Here is a 15,972-nt window from a genome sequence, read left to right as displayed (position 1 = left end):
TCTCCATCAAAGTCTACCACCTCCTTCCCTGCATCTGCAAGTCAAATCTGCTCTGCTACCTTCAGTTCTGCATTTAAGTCTGAAACTCTTCTGCAGCCTCCCAACTCTAAATCTGTCTGAGTCTACCACTCGCAAAGGTCTCTTCAATGGTTCTGCAAGGGTTCTGAAACTCCTATCATGAATAATGTTACAAACCATGTGGCGTAATTTGCGTTCCAGCATTCTCCAAAAGGACACCTCCACCCCTCTGCTGTCTGCGCACGTCAGGCAGGCGAAACCCTTCCCAAGACACATTCTGCATCTTATTTAATATAACTTCATCTACTAATGTTCTTCTAAAGAACCATTTAATTTTTAACTAAACACACATTAGCTGCAAAAGAACTTATTAATTAAGCAAGAAACATTCAACATACCATGGTAATGCACTTTTAAAATACGTGTGTTTTCTATTCTCTCTAAAGCAAAAAATGAAATGTGGTTTTGTTTAAACATTTAAAGGAACTAAATAGATATGGCTCAGAGGTTACATGCTGTAAATTATGCCAAGAATACTACTTTCACACGAGAGAAAAATTCCTTTGCTTATCTCAAAGGCCAACTGAAGCTTTCACAGCAAGTGGTAGATCATGAGCTGTTTCTGTGTTTCTACATTTTAAAATATTAATTCAAATGCAAGTTATTTTCTACAAATGCACACTTTAACATTTTTACAAATTCAAATCCCATTCTATAGTGAGAACAAAGTCTAAACTAGCCATATTAAAATTAAGCTATGAATTGTGAAATGTTTTACATGGGCTGCTAAGTGGAAAGCATCTGACTAAAGCCTTGTGTTTTCACTTTGCAGCACCAAATGTCTGCGTGTCACTTTTTAAATGCAGTTTCATTTCGGAAGCTCAAGGCAGATTTGCAATTAGTGATTCTAAATTTCATAGGAATGTTTACGCTCTTTCATGAGTAATATTGAGAATGATTTTCTAAATAGGAAGCTTTGATTGAACCCACTCTATCCAGTTAGACTGTTAGTGTTGATGGTTACAACATGTTTTACTGGATCATAGTGCACAGAGGTGTTATGAAACCAGTGTGTGAGAGGTATGGGAGGAGATGTGCCTGTGTGAGTCTTTGCTTTTAGTGGATGTGTATAAGAGATAAATGTAAAATTAGACTTCTGCAGTCCTTTGACACTTAGCAAGCAAACCCTAGTATGAACCATTTTATTTGTTTATGGGATGTGAAAGAATAATGGAGAATAGAAGTTTTCACTTTGGCAGGTTTGCATCATTACAATGGGAAGGTAGTTGCAAAGAAGCTTCAAATTTGAATATGTGGTTACTAGATTTAAAATTGGTTAGTGTGAAGGGAAAAAAAAATATGTAAACAGCTGGGTGTAAAAACTTGAAGTACGTTGTCCATGGAGAAGAATGAGATGATCACAGTTAATTTAAAAACTGCAAGAGTTGGGCAGGAAAACTCAAAGACTAGATCAGTCACATGAAATGGTGCTAACTTGGCCAGGTTGATTGAGGCGTTATGATGCTTAACTGAGTGGTTCAGTGATTGGTGCAGAGGAGAGCAGAAAAGCAAGTAGTGGAAGGAAGTAAACGGGGAGGGAACCATTTGATTTGAACACAAAGAACAGAATTGGATCATGGAAACATAAAGCAGTTTTCAAGTGCCTCTACCTTTTATTGCAAGATAGGATGGGCTTGTTCTATTGAAGAAACAATTATATCTGATGAAAATGATCGACATGCATACATATGAGATGGGGAAATAAGCAGTAGACAGACAAGTTCTGAACAGCATGGGGGCATGGACTCTAGAGCCAAAAAAGTATGGGAATTGACTAAAGGGATGAGTTAGGTATCACAATTGAGGTATTGGTTTGCTTGGTAGTGCTTTTGTTAGATGTATAAGCCAAGGATGTTTTTAAATCCTAGGTCTACCTAAACGGTATACAGTGGAACGACTCTGGTCGAGGCTACCAGTGGATAGCTGGGCAGCAGAGTTGGCAAGAACCTGCCCTCCCCCTGCCACTGACCCCATTATTGCTGACCAGCATGTGGGAAACTGGCTGACTAATACTCTGGACTCGCTGATTCCGAAAAAGAGAAGGCCCATCAGGGAAAGAAGAGTCGGTTCCGCTCCCTGGTATACCCCCGAGCTTAGGGGTCTCAGAACATCATGTAAAAGATCAGAACGTGCATGGAGGAGAGCGGACGGAAGAAAGTCGGGAAGATTATAAGATCGAGATGAAGTATAAAGTCTCTTTGAAAGATGCCAAAAGGAACTTTTTCAGCGATAGGATCGAGAGGGCAAGTAACTCACCAGGGGAATCTTTCAAAATTTTTAAAGAACTCCTGGAGGATCCGGTCCCCCCAGTTGTGCACGACAATCCTCAAGAAAAATGTGAAGAACTAGCTGACTTTTTTCATTCGAAAATAGAAAAGATCTTGTCCTCGTTGCCTGCGACGCCTCAGATCCCGGAGATGGACCCTAGCCCAGTAATATGCCCCGCTGAGCTATCCTCTTTCGGCCCTTTTTCGGAGGAGGAGGTTATAAAAGTCCTGAAAGGGATGAAGAGTGGGTCTCCTAGTGACCCGGTGCCTATGAAATATCTCAAATTTGTGGCAAATACTTTGTCCACTCCGCTTACAGACCTCCTTAACCTTTCACTCTCCCAGGGCATAGTGCCTCAGAGATGGAAAAATGCAGTTGTCAAAGCATTATTGAAAAAACCAGGATTAGACTCAAATCTGGCCAATTTCAGGCCTATCTCACTTCTGCCCGGCTTCTCAAAAGTCGCAGAAAAGATGGTTAACCGCCAGCTCTCTTATCATCTAGAGTCCCACCACCTGCTGGGAGACTCCCAGACGGGCTTTCGCCCTGGTCAGGGGACAGACACAGCCTTATTGGCAGTGGTGGAGGAAGCCAGGAGCATTCTTGATACAGGGGGGTCAGTGGCAGTGATCCTCCTGGACTTGAGTGCTGCCTTCGACACCGTAAGTCACCAGGTGCTCCTCCAACTTCTGTCAGAGGTGGGTGTGACAGGGATGGGCTTGAATCCTTCTTCTCCAACCGGTTCTATCAAGTCTGGGAAGGGGCAGAGCAGTCGACCTTGTTCCCTCTTCAATGTGGAGTCCCTCAGGGCTCATCTTTGAGCCCTACCTTATTTAATATTTACATGACTCCTCTTGAAAGAGTGGTCTCCCCCTCAGGAGTGAGGATCATCAGCTATGCTGATGATACTCAGCTGGTGGTAGGCCTCACCCAGCTGGTGGAACAACCCGAAGTCCTTCATGACTGCCTCGCTAATGTCCATCGTTGGATGTCCCATTCGGCCCTTAAGCTCAACGGAGAGAAAACCGAGCTGATGCTGATGGGCAAATCCAGTCCCACACTCATTGCTGGTTGCTGGCCTCGGTCTCTGGGTGACCCACCATCTCCCAAGAAGGAGATCAAGACCCTGGGAGTTTGGTTGGAGGAAGATCTGTCCTTTAGGACCCACGCCAGGAAGACCGCGGGGTGTGTTTTGGTCTGTTGCGGTCAGCTCGCAAGGTTCTACCACTGCTCCCTAATCCTTCTAGGAAGCTCTTGATCCGTGGTTTAATCTTGTCAAGGCTTGACTACGGGAATGCGCTGTTTCTCGGTGCTCCCGAAGCGACGTTTAAAACCCTTCAACAGGTGCAGAATGCAGCCGCCAGAGTGCTGATGGAGGTTCCGAGAAGACACTCAGCTGCCCCGGCCCTGAAAACGCTTCACTGGCTCCCTGTTAAGGAGCGGGTTAAATTCAAAGCGTTATGCACAGCCCATAAGATCTTGCATGGTAAGGGCCCCTCTATCCTGTCTACTATGGCACGCCCCTACAAGCCCACACGCCCACTGCGTTCAGACCAAAGACGTCTTCTACAGTCAGCTAGAGTAAAAAGAGCTCGCTCTGGGGCCGGCGTTTTTCAGTGCAAGTGGCGGCACTGTGGAACTCCTTGCCCTTTAAGATTCGTTCAGAGCCCAATATCTTGCACTTTAGGAAACTCTTGAAGACCCATCTGTTTCCGGTGTAGTGACTGAGTTGAGCTTTCCTTGTGTCTATAGCGCCGGGATGCCCCTGGGTAACTGAGCGCGGTATAAATTTTATATAATAATAATAATAATAAGGTCACGCTCTGCCTCATTTAAAGAAGACTGGTATGTGAAAGTTTGTGTGTGAGTCTTTCGTCGTACTCCTCAAAGCCTGTCCTCCTGTCCTGGGGTTGCATGCCTTGTTTTTGAAGATGGTACAAAAGGGGGTGGTGATGGACTTTTTCTCTTTGTCAAACTGCAATGTCTTTAAGAAGTAATTATATCAAGGAAAAGATCCATGATACGTGGCTTGTCCTTTTGATGATTCGTTGAGATAGCAAGATCAGCCATTAAGTGTTTCTCTCTTATTGTACTATGAAATATCATTGGTGCTGTAATCTTCCTTTTATTCTCAAGTGTCTCCAGTTCTACTTCCCTGATGAAGGATGCCCTAGTTCTACTTGCTCAATTTTCCTAAAACTGAAGCAGCTGGATTACTCTTTTGAAGAGTAATTGGTAAGTCATGGAAAGAATTAAGCAAGCTGACAGATGAGCTCTAGTATATGACAGGCAGAATTTTTTTTGACCTTTTTTCCAATTTTAAACTAAAGAGTCTGGTGCCAACTTACGCTGTCAAAAATATGCTGAAGCCATGGCTTCAAATAAATGGAGAACAACCTTAAAAGCATCATATTAACTTTTTGTGATTCTTTACCAAACAGACCTTCTTTCTTGGTGATCTTTACCTTTCCCGTAAAATGAAAATATAGAACCGGACACACTGCCACTATTGCTGTTGCCTCAGAATGCTGCTTTAGGGACTTAATACTGTATTAAAAACATTAATCACAATATTTGTGTGTTAAATATCTTTCAGCTCATTGGTGCTACAGCTATAGAAGATAAACTGCAAGATGGAGTTCCACAAACAATTTCAAAACTGGCGAAGGCGGACATTAAGATTTGGGTGCTTACTGGTGACAAAAAAGGTAAACATAAAATATACTGTAAGGTCTAAAATCCCCACTTTGCCAGTACAATACATTTAGTAGTTTCATTGCTCCCTGTAGTTATTTTCCATGCATCTTTTATATAGCCCCAAAGGCATCAACCAGATGAGTATCTTTTTACAGACATCCCTGAATGCCAGATTACGGTTATGCGAAAACCTTACCAGCCTGCTCTGACCCTGTCCCCAAATGGAGAAGCGGTATACTGACTGCCAATTCAAAACCCCTGCATGTCATGTCAGTATGTAACCAGTACCACCTAATCCTATATGCAAAAGTACATTTCATTCTCCCCTTTTCGGTCTGTTAAACTTATTGTTGCCATGCAAATATCCATGTAATTGAGGAGTGGGAGGCGATTTATTAGTTCAGAGTCTTAACATCATATATCTGTCAGCAGCCTGGGACCCAGTTCAGTCTTGTTTTAGATTAGTGCATAATGTGGAAACCGCGATCATATCCACTGTGGACGATAGTCACTGAGTGCTTCACAAAGGCAGCAGAGCAGCCCTTATTTTTAGACCTCTCGATGCCATCAATCATCTGTCATCATTTGAAGCATCAGATTATGAATGCACTTTTCGTGGTGCAGCTTTAGACTGGATCTAGTCATTCATCAAGGACAGAAGTCAGGCATCAAAATGTCATCCTTTGTGTCTGATTTTAAATCAGTGAGTCAAAGGGAACCTAGAGAATAGTACCCAAAACTCACATTGTTTAACATATATGTTACCTGTTTCACCCACCTAATTAGACCATTTATACTTGTGACGTGTGCAGCCGACATGCCGTTTATCCAATTAGTTGACTTATCAGGGTACATAGAATCAAAATGTTAAACTTGTTTTGCAGAAATAGCCTCTTTAAATGATATATATATGCGCTCAAGCTCAATATTGATCAGACCAAAATACCTATTTTTGGAGTTACAAAGATCGACTAGTCCCATGGTTGGTGACCTTAAGATTTAGGGACCCTTTCTGTTCCTTTCATGTCAAAAAAGAATCTGGGTGTAATAGTTCATAATTCCCTTTCTTCAATACCCTATTTAATAAGATTACCTCTTCATACTTTCCCAGTTTAAAGCTAATAAAGTAAATCTGCCCTCCTCCCATTACCTTATCCGAGGGTATTCATTAAGGCCACATTAAGTATTCCCAAGGGGGATCTTCCTAAATTGCAGAAGCTGCAGAATTTGCCAGTACATTCTTTACTAGGACTGTATAGACATACCCAGATGTCTCCAGTTTTGACTATCGATCGCTACTTGTCAATAAGAAGTGTACCTTAAAGAGCCTCTGATTTTTCCATCTTTAGTATTATTGATTGAGGCTTATATATATTGAAGAAAAGGTTGCACTTAATGTCCGAAACAGATCTATTTGATCAGTGGCTACTGCTTCATGTAAGGTCCCACAATTTAGAAAATCTAGGATGGATGGCCCTAATGTTTGTGGTTATTGGTAAACAGTGGACCCCTCTGCCCATTTGCTTTGGAACATCACAAAATCACTTGGCTTTCAGAAAAGTATTAAAGTTCCTCTTCAGCGTATATAACCAATTTAGTACACCTTTAGCAGTTTTCATACTTCGAGTTGGGATACCCTCTGGGATAACTGTTGCGGTCTAAAAACAATATAAAACTCAGGTTATCCTGTATATTTCTCGATTGTTGTAGCTTGTAAGGGCTGTGTTTTCTTATTCTTTATGAAGCTGTTAACCGTAAATTCCCAACTGCAGTTCAAGGCATGAAGCTTCCCTGGCACCCGAGGTGAGGTTTCTTGAGAGAGATACTTCCGTAGAAACTATGCTTTCAAGGGTTGTCTGCTCTCACTCCCATGACCTCCCCCCTGCACCTGCTTGCACTATTACTGAAAACCTTTAGAGATATGGCATTCTTTAGAAAATTCTGTATTGGTGTATAAATGTGTTTTTCACAACCTCAACTCATTAGCAGATGCTGGGGATCACTTTCTCCGTTTTCTTGAGCTTCGCAGTTCTTATAATTGCATTTTCCAACTGAAACAAAAAATGAGGCCAGAGTTTTATGCCATACATCTTACCTCCACCAAATCAGCAAACGCGTAACTGCTTCATCCATAATTTTATTTAAGCCTCTTCTGTTCCCCAACCCATTGAATTGAGAGGATATTTAGCTCCTCTTTGAGTCAGTGCAACAAACGTTAATCTGAGCCCACAATAGCATTGTTTAGAAATGTTGTGTGGTTGCTCTCCAATCTGGCCATTTTCTAGGACTTTTCACAGATGTAAAAGGTTTGACATAGACTGGTAGTTGGCTAGCAGCCTTACACTCACCTGCGGGTTTCTTCTAAGTCGCTCAATAGTTGTAATTGCATGCTTCATTAGGTTTGGTGAGGCAAGGGCAATGGCCTTGGCAAGGAGGACTTCACATGTACCAGGAAATCAGTGGCAATAATTGTGTAAAAACAATAAACAGTAATGTTTTTACCAGTTTATCTAAATATACCACCTTGTCTGATTGAGGTAGATAACTATGGTTGTTGTACATGTGGGTATAGACAGATTAACTGGATTACTCATACGCGTCCAGTACGGCCTCTTGGAACTATGTTATCTTTTATGTTTGTAAACGTCAGCAGGCTCAGCAAGTGGAATTGAACAGGATTCTCGATGAGAGTTCACAAAAATATAACTATTCACCTTGATTGGATGTTTTTTGTATTGATACAGTTAGCAAAGTAGTGCCGTGCAATAAGCTTCCTTTATTCTGCAAGTCTTGACTGTCCTCATTCACCAGTGCCAGGTTGGCAAGCTTGAAATGGAACCATTTCATAGCCGCTTTTCTCCCAGATTGAGTGTTTTAGTTTTATTTTTAGAGGGGGTAATGCTATCAAGCTTATTTGTGCTGATGCAAACCAATTCCAGTAGGTTCAGTAGGTTTTTTCTCTTGTGATTTCACGAAGACTGAGATGAACATATGGTAGATGTTGCTTTCTCGGTTTGTGTCTGAATGGAATGGGAACTATCGGAGCTTTGGGCCCCCAACAGCATTTCACATTTGCTAGACGGATGCTGATGAGTTTATGGGTAGATCATAACTTGGTTGCACTGCTAGGGTCATTACTTCTATCTTGTGTTTGGATGCTAGATCCAAATTGTGCTTGGGTATGTCCTTAGAAACTTTTATTTATTGTTTTAGGCACAAAGCTTCTTGGGTCTTTATGGTTAGGTTTTAGACTGCAATAACTGGGTTTGTGAATCTAGTGTAAGCCTAAGAATATCATCCTAAAGGAGAAATGGCAGATCACTGTTGTAGGATTAACAATGCATTACAAGACAGTGGTATGTAATGTATTACTGTGGCACAGTGAACCTTTATCATGGTTCCTTTGCTGGAATTTGTTTGTTTTCTGCGCAATTTGTTGGAAGCAAATTATTGTTAATAATAGTTGAGCTTTTTTTTAAATTTATTTTATTTCAGTTCATAGCAGACAAAAAAGAGAAAAATAAAGCATAAGTTCCATAAAGTTAAAGCAATATAACACTATAGCAGATGACACACAGAAATACTATCCAAATGACAATTCAAAATGTTGGAGCATTGGCTGCCATATCTTCAATCCCTGTTGTTAGTTGAGCTTTTGACTAGCACATTTACACAATGATCTGCTAGTGAAATTACATTTTGTAAGTTGTAAGTTGTTTTTCAGGTGTTGAATGTTTATGTGGGCCTAAGTGTCGAGCTTGCAATTTTTGTAAATGTGTTGACTACAGGAGCAAATTAATTGTTGGTGTCTGGCTTCATCAGGACATTCTTATTCTGGATACTTCAGAAAAATAGGGGTACAAGACTGGGAGTTCAAGACTTGGGTATCCTTAGTGCACTGTCCTTGTCCTAAACCTGGCTTCTCATTATCTTGGTGTCTTTCTTATGTGGGTAACTGTCTTTATGAGGGATGACAGGAAATCATTGATGGAAGCGGCCATAGAATCCCCATATTCTCTCATTGAACATTAGTGTCCATTAATTATATTGGCTTCGTATAGAGGTTTACCACTAATCGACTAGTGTGTTTGGCTTTCCTATCTGCTGGGGTGGATAGGTATAGCAGAGAAAACACTATTCTTGGCTCCTAATTGCCTGGTTCGATCTTGTACAAAATGGTTGCCTGTTATTTGTGTATTTTCCTGTAATGTATCAATGATAATGTTGGGCACTGTGATTCACCTGTTTGTTAGTTGTAGGAGTGCTGTAACACTTTTTTTATGTTGGTGGAATTTGATCCGTGAGCTCCCTGGAATGATGCTGGCCACTTAACAGGTTTGCTTGGTGTGCCTGGTGTGACTGAGGGTATGTTAGTTTTGTTGGTTGACCGTGGTCTTGTGTTGTCTGAAAGAAGGCTCTAATTGCTGACTTTCTTTCTAGACCGCACTTGTATACAAAGGTTTGCCCTGTTCCCATCATGCACTGGGACAGGAACAGACTAATTTGCATGTAGCCAGGTTCTGAGCTGGGATGGTGCAGTTAGCTAAAAAACGGTGATGGATCAAGCCCTGATCTTTGGACTGGGTAAGAGTGGTCTGCTTAATTCAGACACTCTGTTCATCACCACCCCCTTTTCTGAATCGGAGTTCCACCATAGACAGGACAAACAAAATGCTACATGCATTTTACAGTGCCAAATTTAGTTAGCTGACGAGTGTTTCTGACTGTCTAGGCAAAGTCTGGGCAGTAATGTGTACAGACTTCACTCCATTTATTTTGTAGCGTTACAGACTTTGTGGCTCTTGTTCCTTGTGGTGCAAACCGAAGGGACCTTTCTCTGCTTTTAGGGTTATATCTGTTCAAATGATCTCACTTTTGGTAGGGTATTTACTCTTATAAAGAACGTTGGATTGTTTAATGTGTGATTTTGTGCCTTCAGCTTCATATCTGACTGTATGGCCATGCATACCTCTACATGTCCATATCTCTTTTCGCACATAATGGTGCTGTACCTTCGGGGGGAAATTTGTAATCTCTTGAGTAATTTTGGTTTCTCGACCAATTTATGATCACTATGCTCTCTAAACCAAGTGCCAGAGAGCTGCCAGAAGCTTGTTCTGGTTCCCTTGATGAGAGATTATCTCTGACTCTGTGTTGATAGGGAGTTCACCCTGTGTGAATTCGACAGCAATGATACAAGTTCGCTAAAATGTGTACAATTAACATGGCTGTCATTGATGTTATTTTTACCAATATCCTCAGTATTGTGCGTACAGTTGTCATAGCAATACATCAATATTGTCTTTACTGCTGTTGACATTATGAGTGCATAGATTATGGCATACATTGACATTGTTTCTACTGATATCGACATTGTATTGTTATGTATGCATTTAATGGCGTTCATTGACATTGCATTTATTGGTATTGCCATGGAAGGGCCTGCATATATCATAGTGTGTAACGACCTAATTAATGTTCACGGATATTAATATTACTAAAACAAAATGGATTTGTTTATGTACATGTGCGTACATTTTAGTGGTGTGTGTACAACTGAGACGGCCTGAAAACACAAGTACTCCTATTGAGTGCTTAAAAATAAAGAACAAACTAGCTACACAAACCATGAGTAGTGTAAGAAGATATGTACTTGGTCAATGTGTTATGGGAGGTCCAAACAAAAGTATAGAGCATTACACAGAGGCGCAACTAGTACCAAATTTCGGGTGGGTAGGGTGGGCTAGGAAAAGATTTCTGGGAGGAGGGGTTGATTCTTCAAGCAAAAGGTAGAGTGGAGCTGCAGGGGCTCTAAGAAGGGGTGAAAACCCTCAAAGCCTCCTTAACAAGCAAGAGGTCTTTTAATGACCTGTGAAGTACTCTGGTGCGGCTGTGTGCGCGCCTGGGAAGCTCTCTCGTCCCGGGCTGACACACACAACGGGGGGGGGGGCTGAAGCCCTTTGAGTCCAATGGGTGTTGCGCGCCTGGCATTACGCAGCATGTTATTACAAGTGGCATCAAGGAAAATGAGAGCAACGCAGCAGTTTACCAATTGTAGAAGATGGGCTGCATGTGCTGTATTGCATAAACATAAAATAGACTACCTTTTTAAAAAAAAAAAAAAAAAAGTGGTAATTTTATTTTTTTAACACTGTTCAGCTTGTTTCTGAAAACTGAAATTATGGTGAGCCACACACAGTTAACCTTTAGTTCATGCCATTTTTAGAAGGAGAAAATATCATTTCTTGTACAGGACTTTTTACCCAAAAAACTAAAATTTAGGTCAATTTTTTTCTCGGTGCCCTCCAAGGGAATTCCCAAACATGGGTACTTTAATAATCCCAGGATGCTGGAAAAAGAGTACGTCCTTTTGGTATTGATCCCTTATGTGGATAAAAAGGTTATGAAGGTATAATCCCGTACTACCACAAATGTATATAAGGGATTGACACAGAAGATGGAAAAACCTCTGCACTTAAGGGGCTAATACATTTGGTGTTTAAGGTATTGCTATCAAAATTGTTTGCTTGTTCTTTTTAATCCTATTTCCATGCTTTCCTTTCTCCACTGTTGCTCTCCTTGATTATTTTCCATTACAAATGGAATTATACAATTTTAAGGGATGCAAATTCCAAATGAAGCACATTAATTACTTTAGTTGCAAAACAGGCCTGGGTGTGAGTTTTGACCTTTTCTCTCATTTGTTTGTTTTTAAAATTAAATGAAATGTTTGAATACTATTTTATTTTAGAACTCAATGTGTAATGGTTAAGAACTCTCAAGTTTGTCTGTGTATAATTTGTTTTATGTTTTGATTTGTTATAACGAATCAAATTGTGGGCAACTCTCTCCAACCACGAGTGAATTTGAAAAATGGATGGTCCAGATGGAGCCCCATGAATTGTCAGAGTCCTGAAGGGGCACTTAATTGTACTAGATTGAATAGGAAATTAAAATCATTACAATTTATGAGATAGTAGGCAAAACTGTGAAGATCTTTATATTCCAGCTAGTACATTCACGTTTATTTATAGGGTTAGTTCAAAGGCTTGTGAACAAATAAAATTGGATTGTCTATTAAACTGATTAAGCGCCTGAATTGTTTTTTTTTTAAATCAAGTTTTTGACTTGATATACATTTGCATTGTGTGGGACGAATACACTGTCATTTTTGTTAACCCTCCCTCACTATTTAAATTAAAATGGAGTAACATTTATTTTGATTATACATATATAATATTATAGGTTCCTTTTTGTTTGATGGTGGGTTGAAGTGAGCATTAAAACAGTTTTTTCACATGGGCATAGGGGAGGAGGCTATCGTGTTGCATAAAACATGTTTAAATTCTATCAAGAATATTTACTATTATTTTCTTTTGTTACAGAAACGGCAGAAAACATTGGCTATTCCTGTGAGCTTTTAGACAATGATATGACTATCTGCTATGGAGAGGATATTAAGTAAGTAGACAAAGAGTGCCTCTCAATATTCTTTAGTGTGCATCAACTTTTGTAATAATTGTACATGTTGACGAGGATCATCTATACTGCTAAGTGATTTATTGAAATGCCGTCTTTTAGTTATCCAGTGGCAGGATTATTGTTCCTTTCTGGGTTCCATTTTTGCATTTAACAATGTTCTCACTTTATTGTGGAAAATTATAGTAGTCCTCATGTACAGATTATTCTGCTATTGATCAGGCCCTTGTGCCAGAGCTTCACTGTGTCAAACTGGTTTATTTTGAGTGCCTCTAATGCTGTATTAGAAAACATTCTATGCTATGTATTGCTAGATCCATGCACAGAAACTAACTTTCAATAACTGTGTAACCAAAATAGCACTCCTGGCAATAAACTCAACTTTGTTACTAGGGCACTAACGTTATGGTGCCTTAAAAGTTGGGATTGTCTTACCTACTAGGTACTGAAAAGGAGCAGTAATGATCCATGATCTGGGGCTTTTAGCCTCAGAGTTGAAGCTAGGGCGTAAACTATCCTAGAGCTGTGTACTTGGTGCCATGGTTCCACATGATCACCCAGTGAACATTGGTGTGCATGGAGCACCATGATGCCCAAAGCTGATGAAAGATCTTCTGACATCCAATTTTTAATGTGCGTAGCTATTTTTTACTATCCACTTATCCAGATTCAGTTTTGGCTGCTGTTCTGTTGCTCTTCTAAATCCTCAACACGCTATATTGTAAGTGTGACTAGATGATGCTACTATACATGATTCCAGGATTCAATGATGGTGAAACTGAAGGTTATATTTGTCATTTGGAATGTCTAAAAGTCTTAAACCGACCTGGAAGTAAATAATTATTCTAGACTGGAACGTAAAGAAAGTAGTCCAGTAACCTTATGGCGTTACACAGATATCTGTTATAACCTTACATTTAATATGCTTGGGATTTTGAGAAAGATTAGTAGAGTTAATGTAGGAAAGTGCCCCTTTTTGACATGGTCTCGTCTGCTCTTTTCCAGGTAAATGATGCGATTTTGGCTCAAAATGCACTTGGTTCCTTCTAACCAGGTACCCAGTGCCAGAGCTCTTTCCTACAAAAGTGCAATTGTTCCCCCAATTGGGAAAACCTTTAGCACCCTCTAACTCCCTAGTAAATGGTACCTTTTTTACCTAGGACCTGAGGTACTGTAGAGGGCCCCTAAGGGCTGCAGCACAAATTGTTCCACCCAATGGGACGCCTCACCAATCACATGCTAGACTGCCATTGCAGCTGCATGTCTTGTTGGAGACAAAGTGAAAACACAACATGTCACACATCCCTGTGTGCCTTGTCCCCTGCCACTGCATGTAATATTTGTATGTCACTCCTACAGCAGGCCTAACAGCCCTAAGGTAGGGTGCTAAATATTACATGTGAGGGCCTACCTGCCTGAGCAGATATACCCCTGTGCTGCCAAGTCCTATTACTGCCAGTACAAGTGACCAGTGAAGCCATCTTAAGGCGTGCTGGACAATGTGAAAACGAGTTCCCCAGCTACATGGGGGCCTCACTGAAAATAAGGATGCTTGGTATCAAACACCTCCTTTAGGTAAACCCACACTGATATCAGTGTTGTATTTAAGAATACATGTTCCCAGAGGGCAACGTAGAGGTGCCCCTAAAACTTAGTCTCTGGTGTCCTTGTGACTTGTTTCTGCCAGCTTGCTACCCGAGATGCTGTCCTGACCTCCTTGGGTGAGAGTGTTTCGTTCTCCGGTGTAACACCCCCTCCCACAGGATGACCTCCTGATTAGCCTGTCTGGGCTGGCAAGATTTAAAGAACTGCTACCTTTGGAATGCAAATCTGGCTACCCTCACAGAAGAGGAAGCTGCCTCCCTTTGTTCGGGACCTCCTTGGCACCTGGACAGGCAGGAAAATTAGCTAGTCAGATAGGCCACCTCCAGGCAAGTACCCTCCTAAAGTGGGCAACTGTGAGGTGGACACGCCTTTTCAGAAGTAGCAATCTTTGTGAAGGCACACCTAGAAATTTTGGGACATTTTTCTGCCCACACCCCCTATATGTGGTCATATAGGGGGTGTAGTGACCCCAAGTGTCAGTAGCCCATTGGCTGCTACCTTACACTCCCCTAACACCCCTAAATTCAGTATTTAATGTTCCCCTGGCACCAGAGAAGCAGATTTTGATGACCTACAAGAGCCGCAGAAGACTGAAGAGTGCATCTGACTTGGCCCCAGCCCTGCTGTCCTGCTGTCCTGCTGCTGTTCTCTGTTGAACCAGCGCCAAAGAAGACTCATCCTGCAGCTGTGTGCCTCCAAAACCTGGGAGGACTGCCTGCCTTTGATAAAGACCAAGACCTCCTGAAGAACAGCATAACTGTTCCCTGCACCCTGTAGAAACTTCAAAAGAAAAGACTCTGAGGCCATCGGAACTGCCAAAACCTGGAGCCAGACTCTGCAGCCTCCTTTAACAGGGACTGATTTCCATGGAAATCTAGTGGGCTCCCAACAATGTTTTGCACCCTCACGCGGCTGCCCTCATGCTGCTTGTGGTGTCCTGCTGGTGCTGCCTTGGACTTTGCCCACTACTTGGTCTTGTAAGTTGCTGTACTAAACCGGTTTGCTGAACTTGTTCTTCCTTTCATAAGATAACATAGCAAAACTCAGAAGTATAAAGATACTTGCTGTTTTTATAATTGATGTGTATCTTCTTGAGTCGTGTCATTTATTGATCATAGTGTAAGTTTGCAAATGTGTTGCACTCGTCTTGGTTAAGCATAAGGCTGCTTGATCACACTACCCCTAATGGAGCACCTTGGGATTGCTAGAGCAAGCCCCTTCCACTTATAAGGGAACCCCTCGACTTTTCAAGAATACCAGACTATTGATAAAGATAAACAGCCAGCTTCCTACAGAAAAGTAGAAAGAGACTCTAAAAAGAATTGAAATAAACATCAATAAATGGAGGACTGTAGGCACAGTTGTATTAATGTAATCGTGATAACCGGGAGGACCATTAATGTGCCAGAAAAATAACTTGTTACAGTTTTAACAAGCACTGGTATAGCCAATTGGTCTAGCTTTAATTTGCTGCACTCTGCGTACCCAAAAGCATGCTGCATTACCATATGCACATCTTCAATCCTAAAGTCATGCAGACACACCACTAGCTCTGCACTCACATACCTCTTAAACAGCACCTATGAACTGTACACCCTGCACTTTACCTGTAGTCAGTCAGTCTCTCTCTCTCTCTCTCTCTCTCTCTCTCTCTCTCTCTCTCTCTCTCTCTCTCTCTCTCTCTCTCTCTCTCTCTCCCAATCCCTCTCTCTCTCTCCCAATCTCTCTCTCTCTCTCTCTCTCTCTCTCTCTCTCTCTCTCTCTCTCTCTCTCTCTCTCTCTCTCTCTCTCTCTCTCTCTCTCTCTCTCTCTCTCAATCCCTATTTCTGAACTCATTGTCTGTAC

The 15,972-nt window shown here is 41.3% G+C and overlaps 1 protein-coding gene across 1 annotated transcript in view; it reads left to right on the top strand.

The window, feature by feature from the left end:
- ATP8B1 (ATPase phospholipid transporting 8B1) overlaps window positions 1–15,972 on the top strand; it is a 496,708-nt gene that overhangs the window by 380,356 nt on the left and 100,380 nt on the right. The window contains exons 19-20 of the mRNA XM_086960445.1: window positions 4,943–5,054; window positions 12,429–12,504. Of these exons, the coding sequence (XP_086816571.1) occupies window positions 4,943–5,054; window positions 12,429–12,504 (188 nt within the window). The remainder of the gene's footprint in view (window positions 1–4,942; window positions 5,055–12,428; window positions 12,505–15,972) is intronic.

The sequence above is a fragment of the Lissotriton vulgaris genome, chromosome 3_1 (genome assembly GCF_964263255.1).
Source record: "Lissotriton vulgaris chromosome 3_1, aLisVul1.2, whole genome shotgun sequence".
NCBI classification, from domain to species: domain Eukaryota; kingdom Metazoa; phylum Chordata; class Amphibia; order Caudata; family Salamandridae; genus Lissotriton; species Lissotriton vulgaris.
The sequence above is the reverse complement of the archived record's forward strand: the minus strand, read 5'-3'. Positions and strand labels throughout refer to the sequence as shown.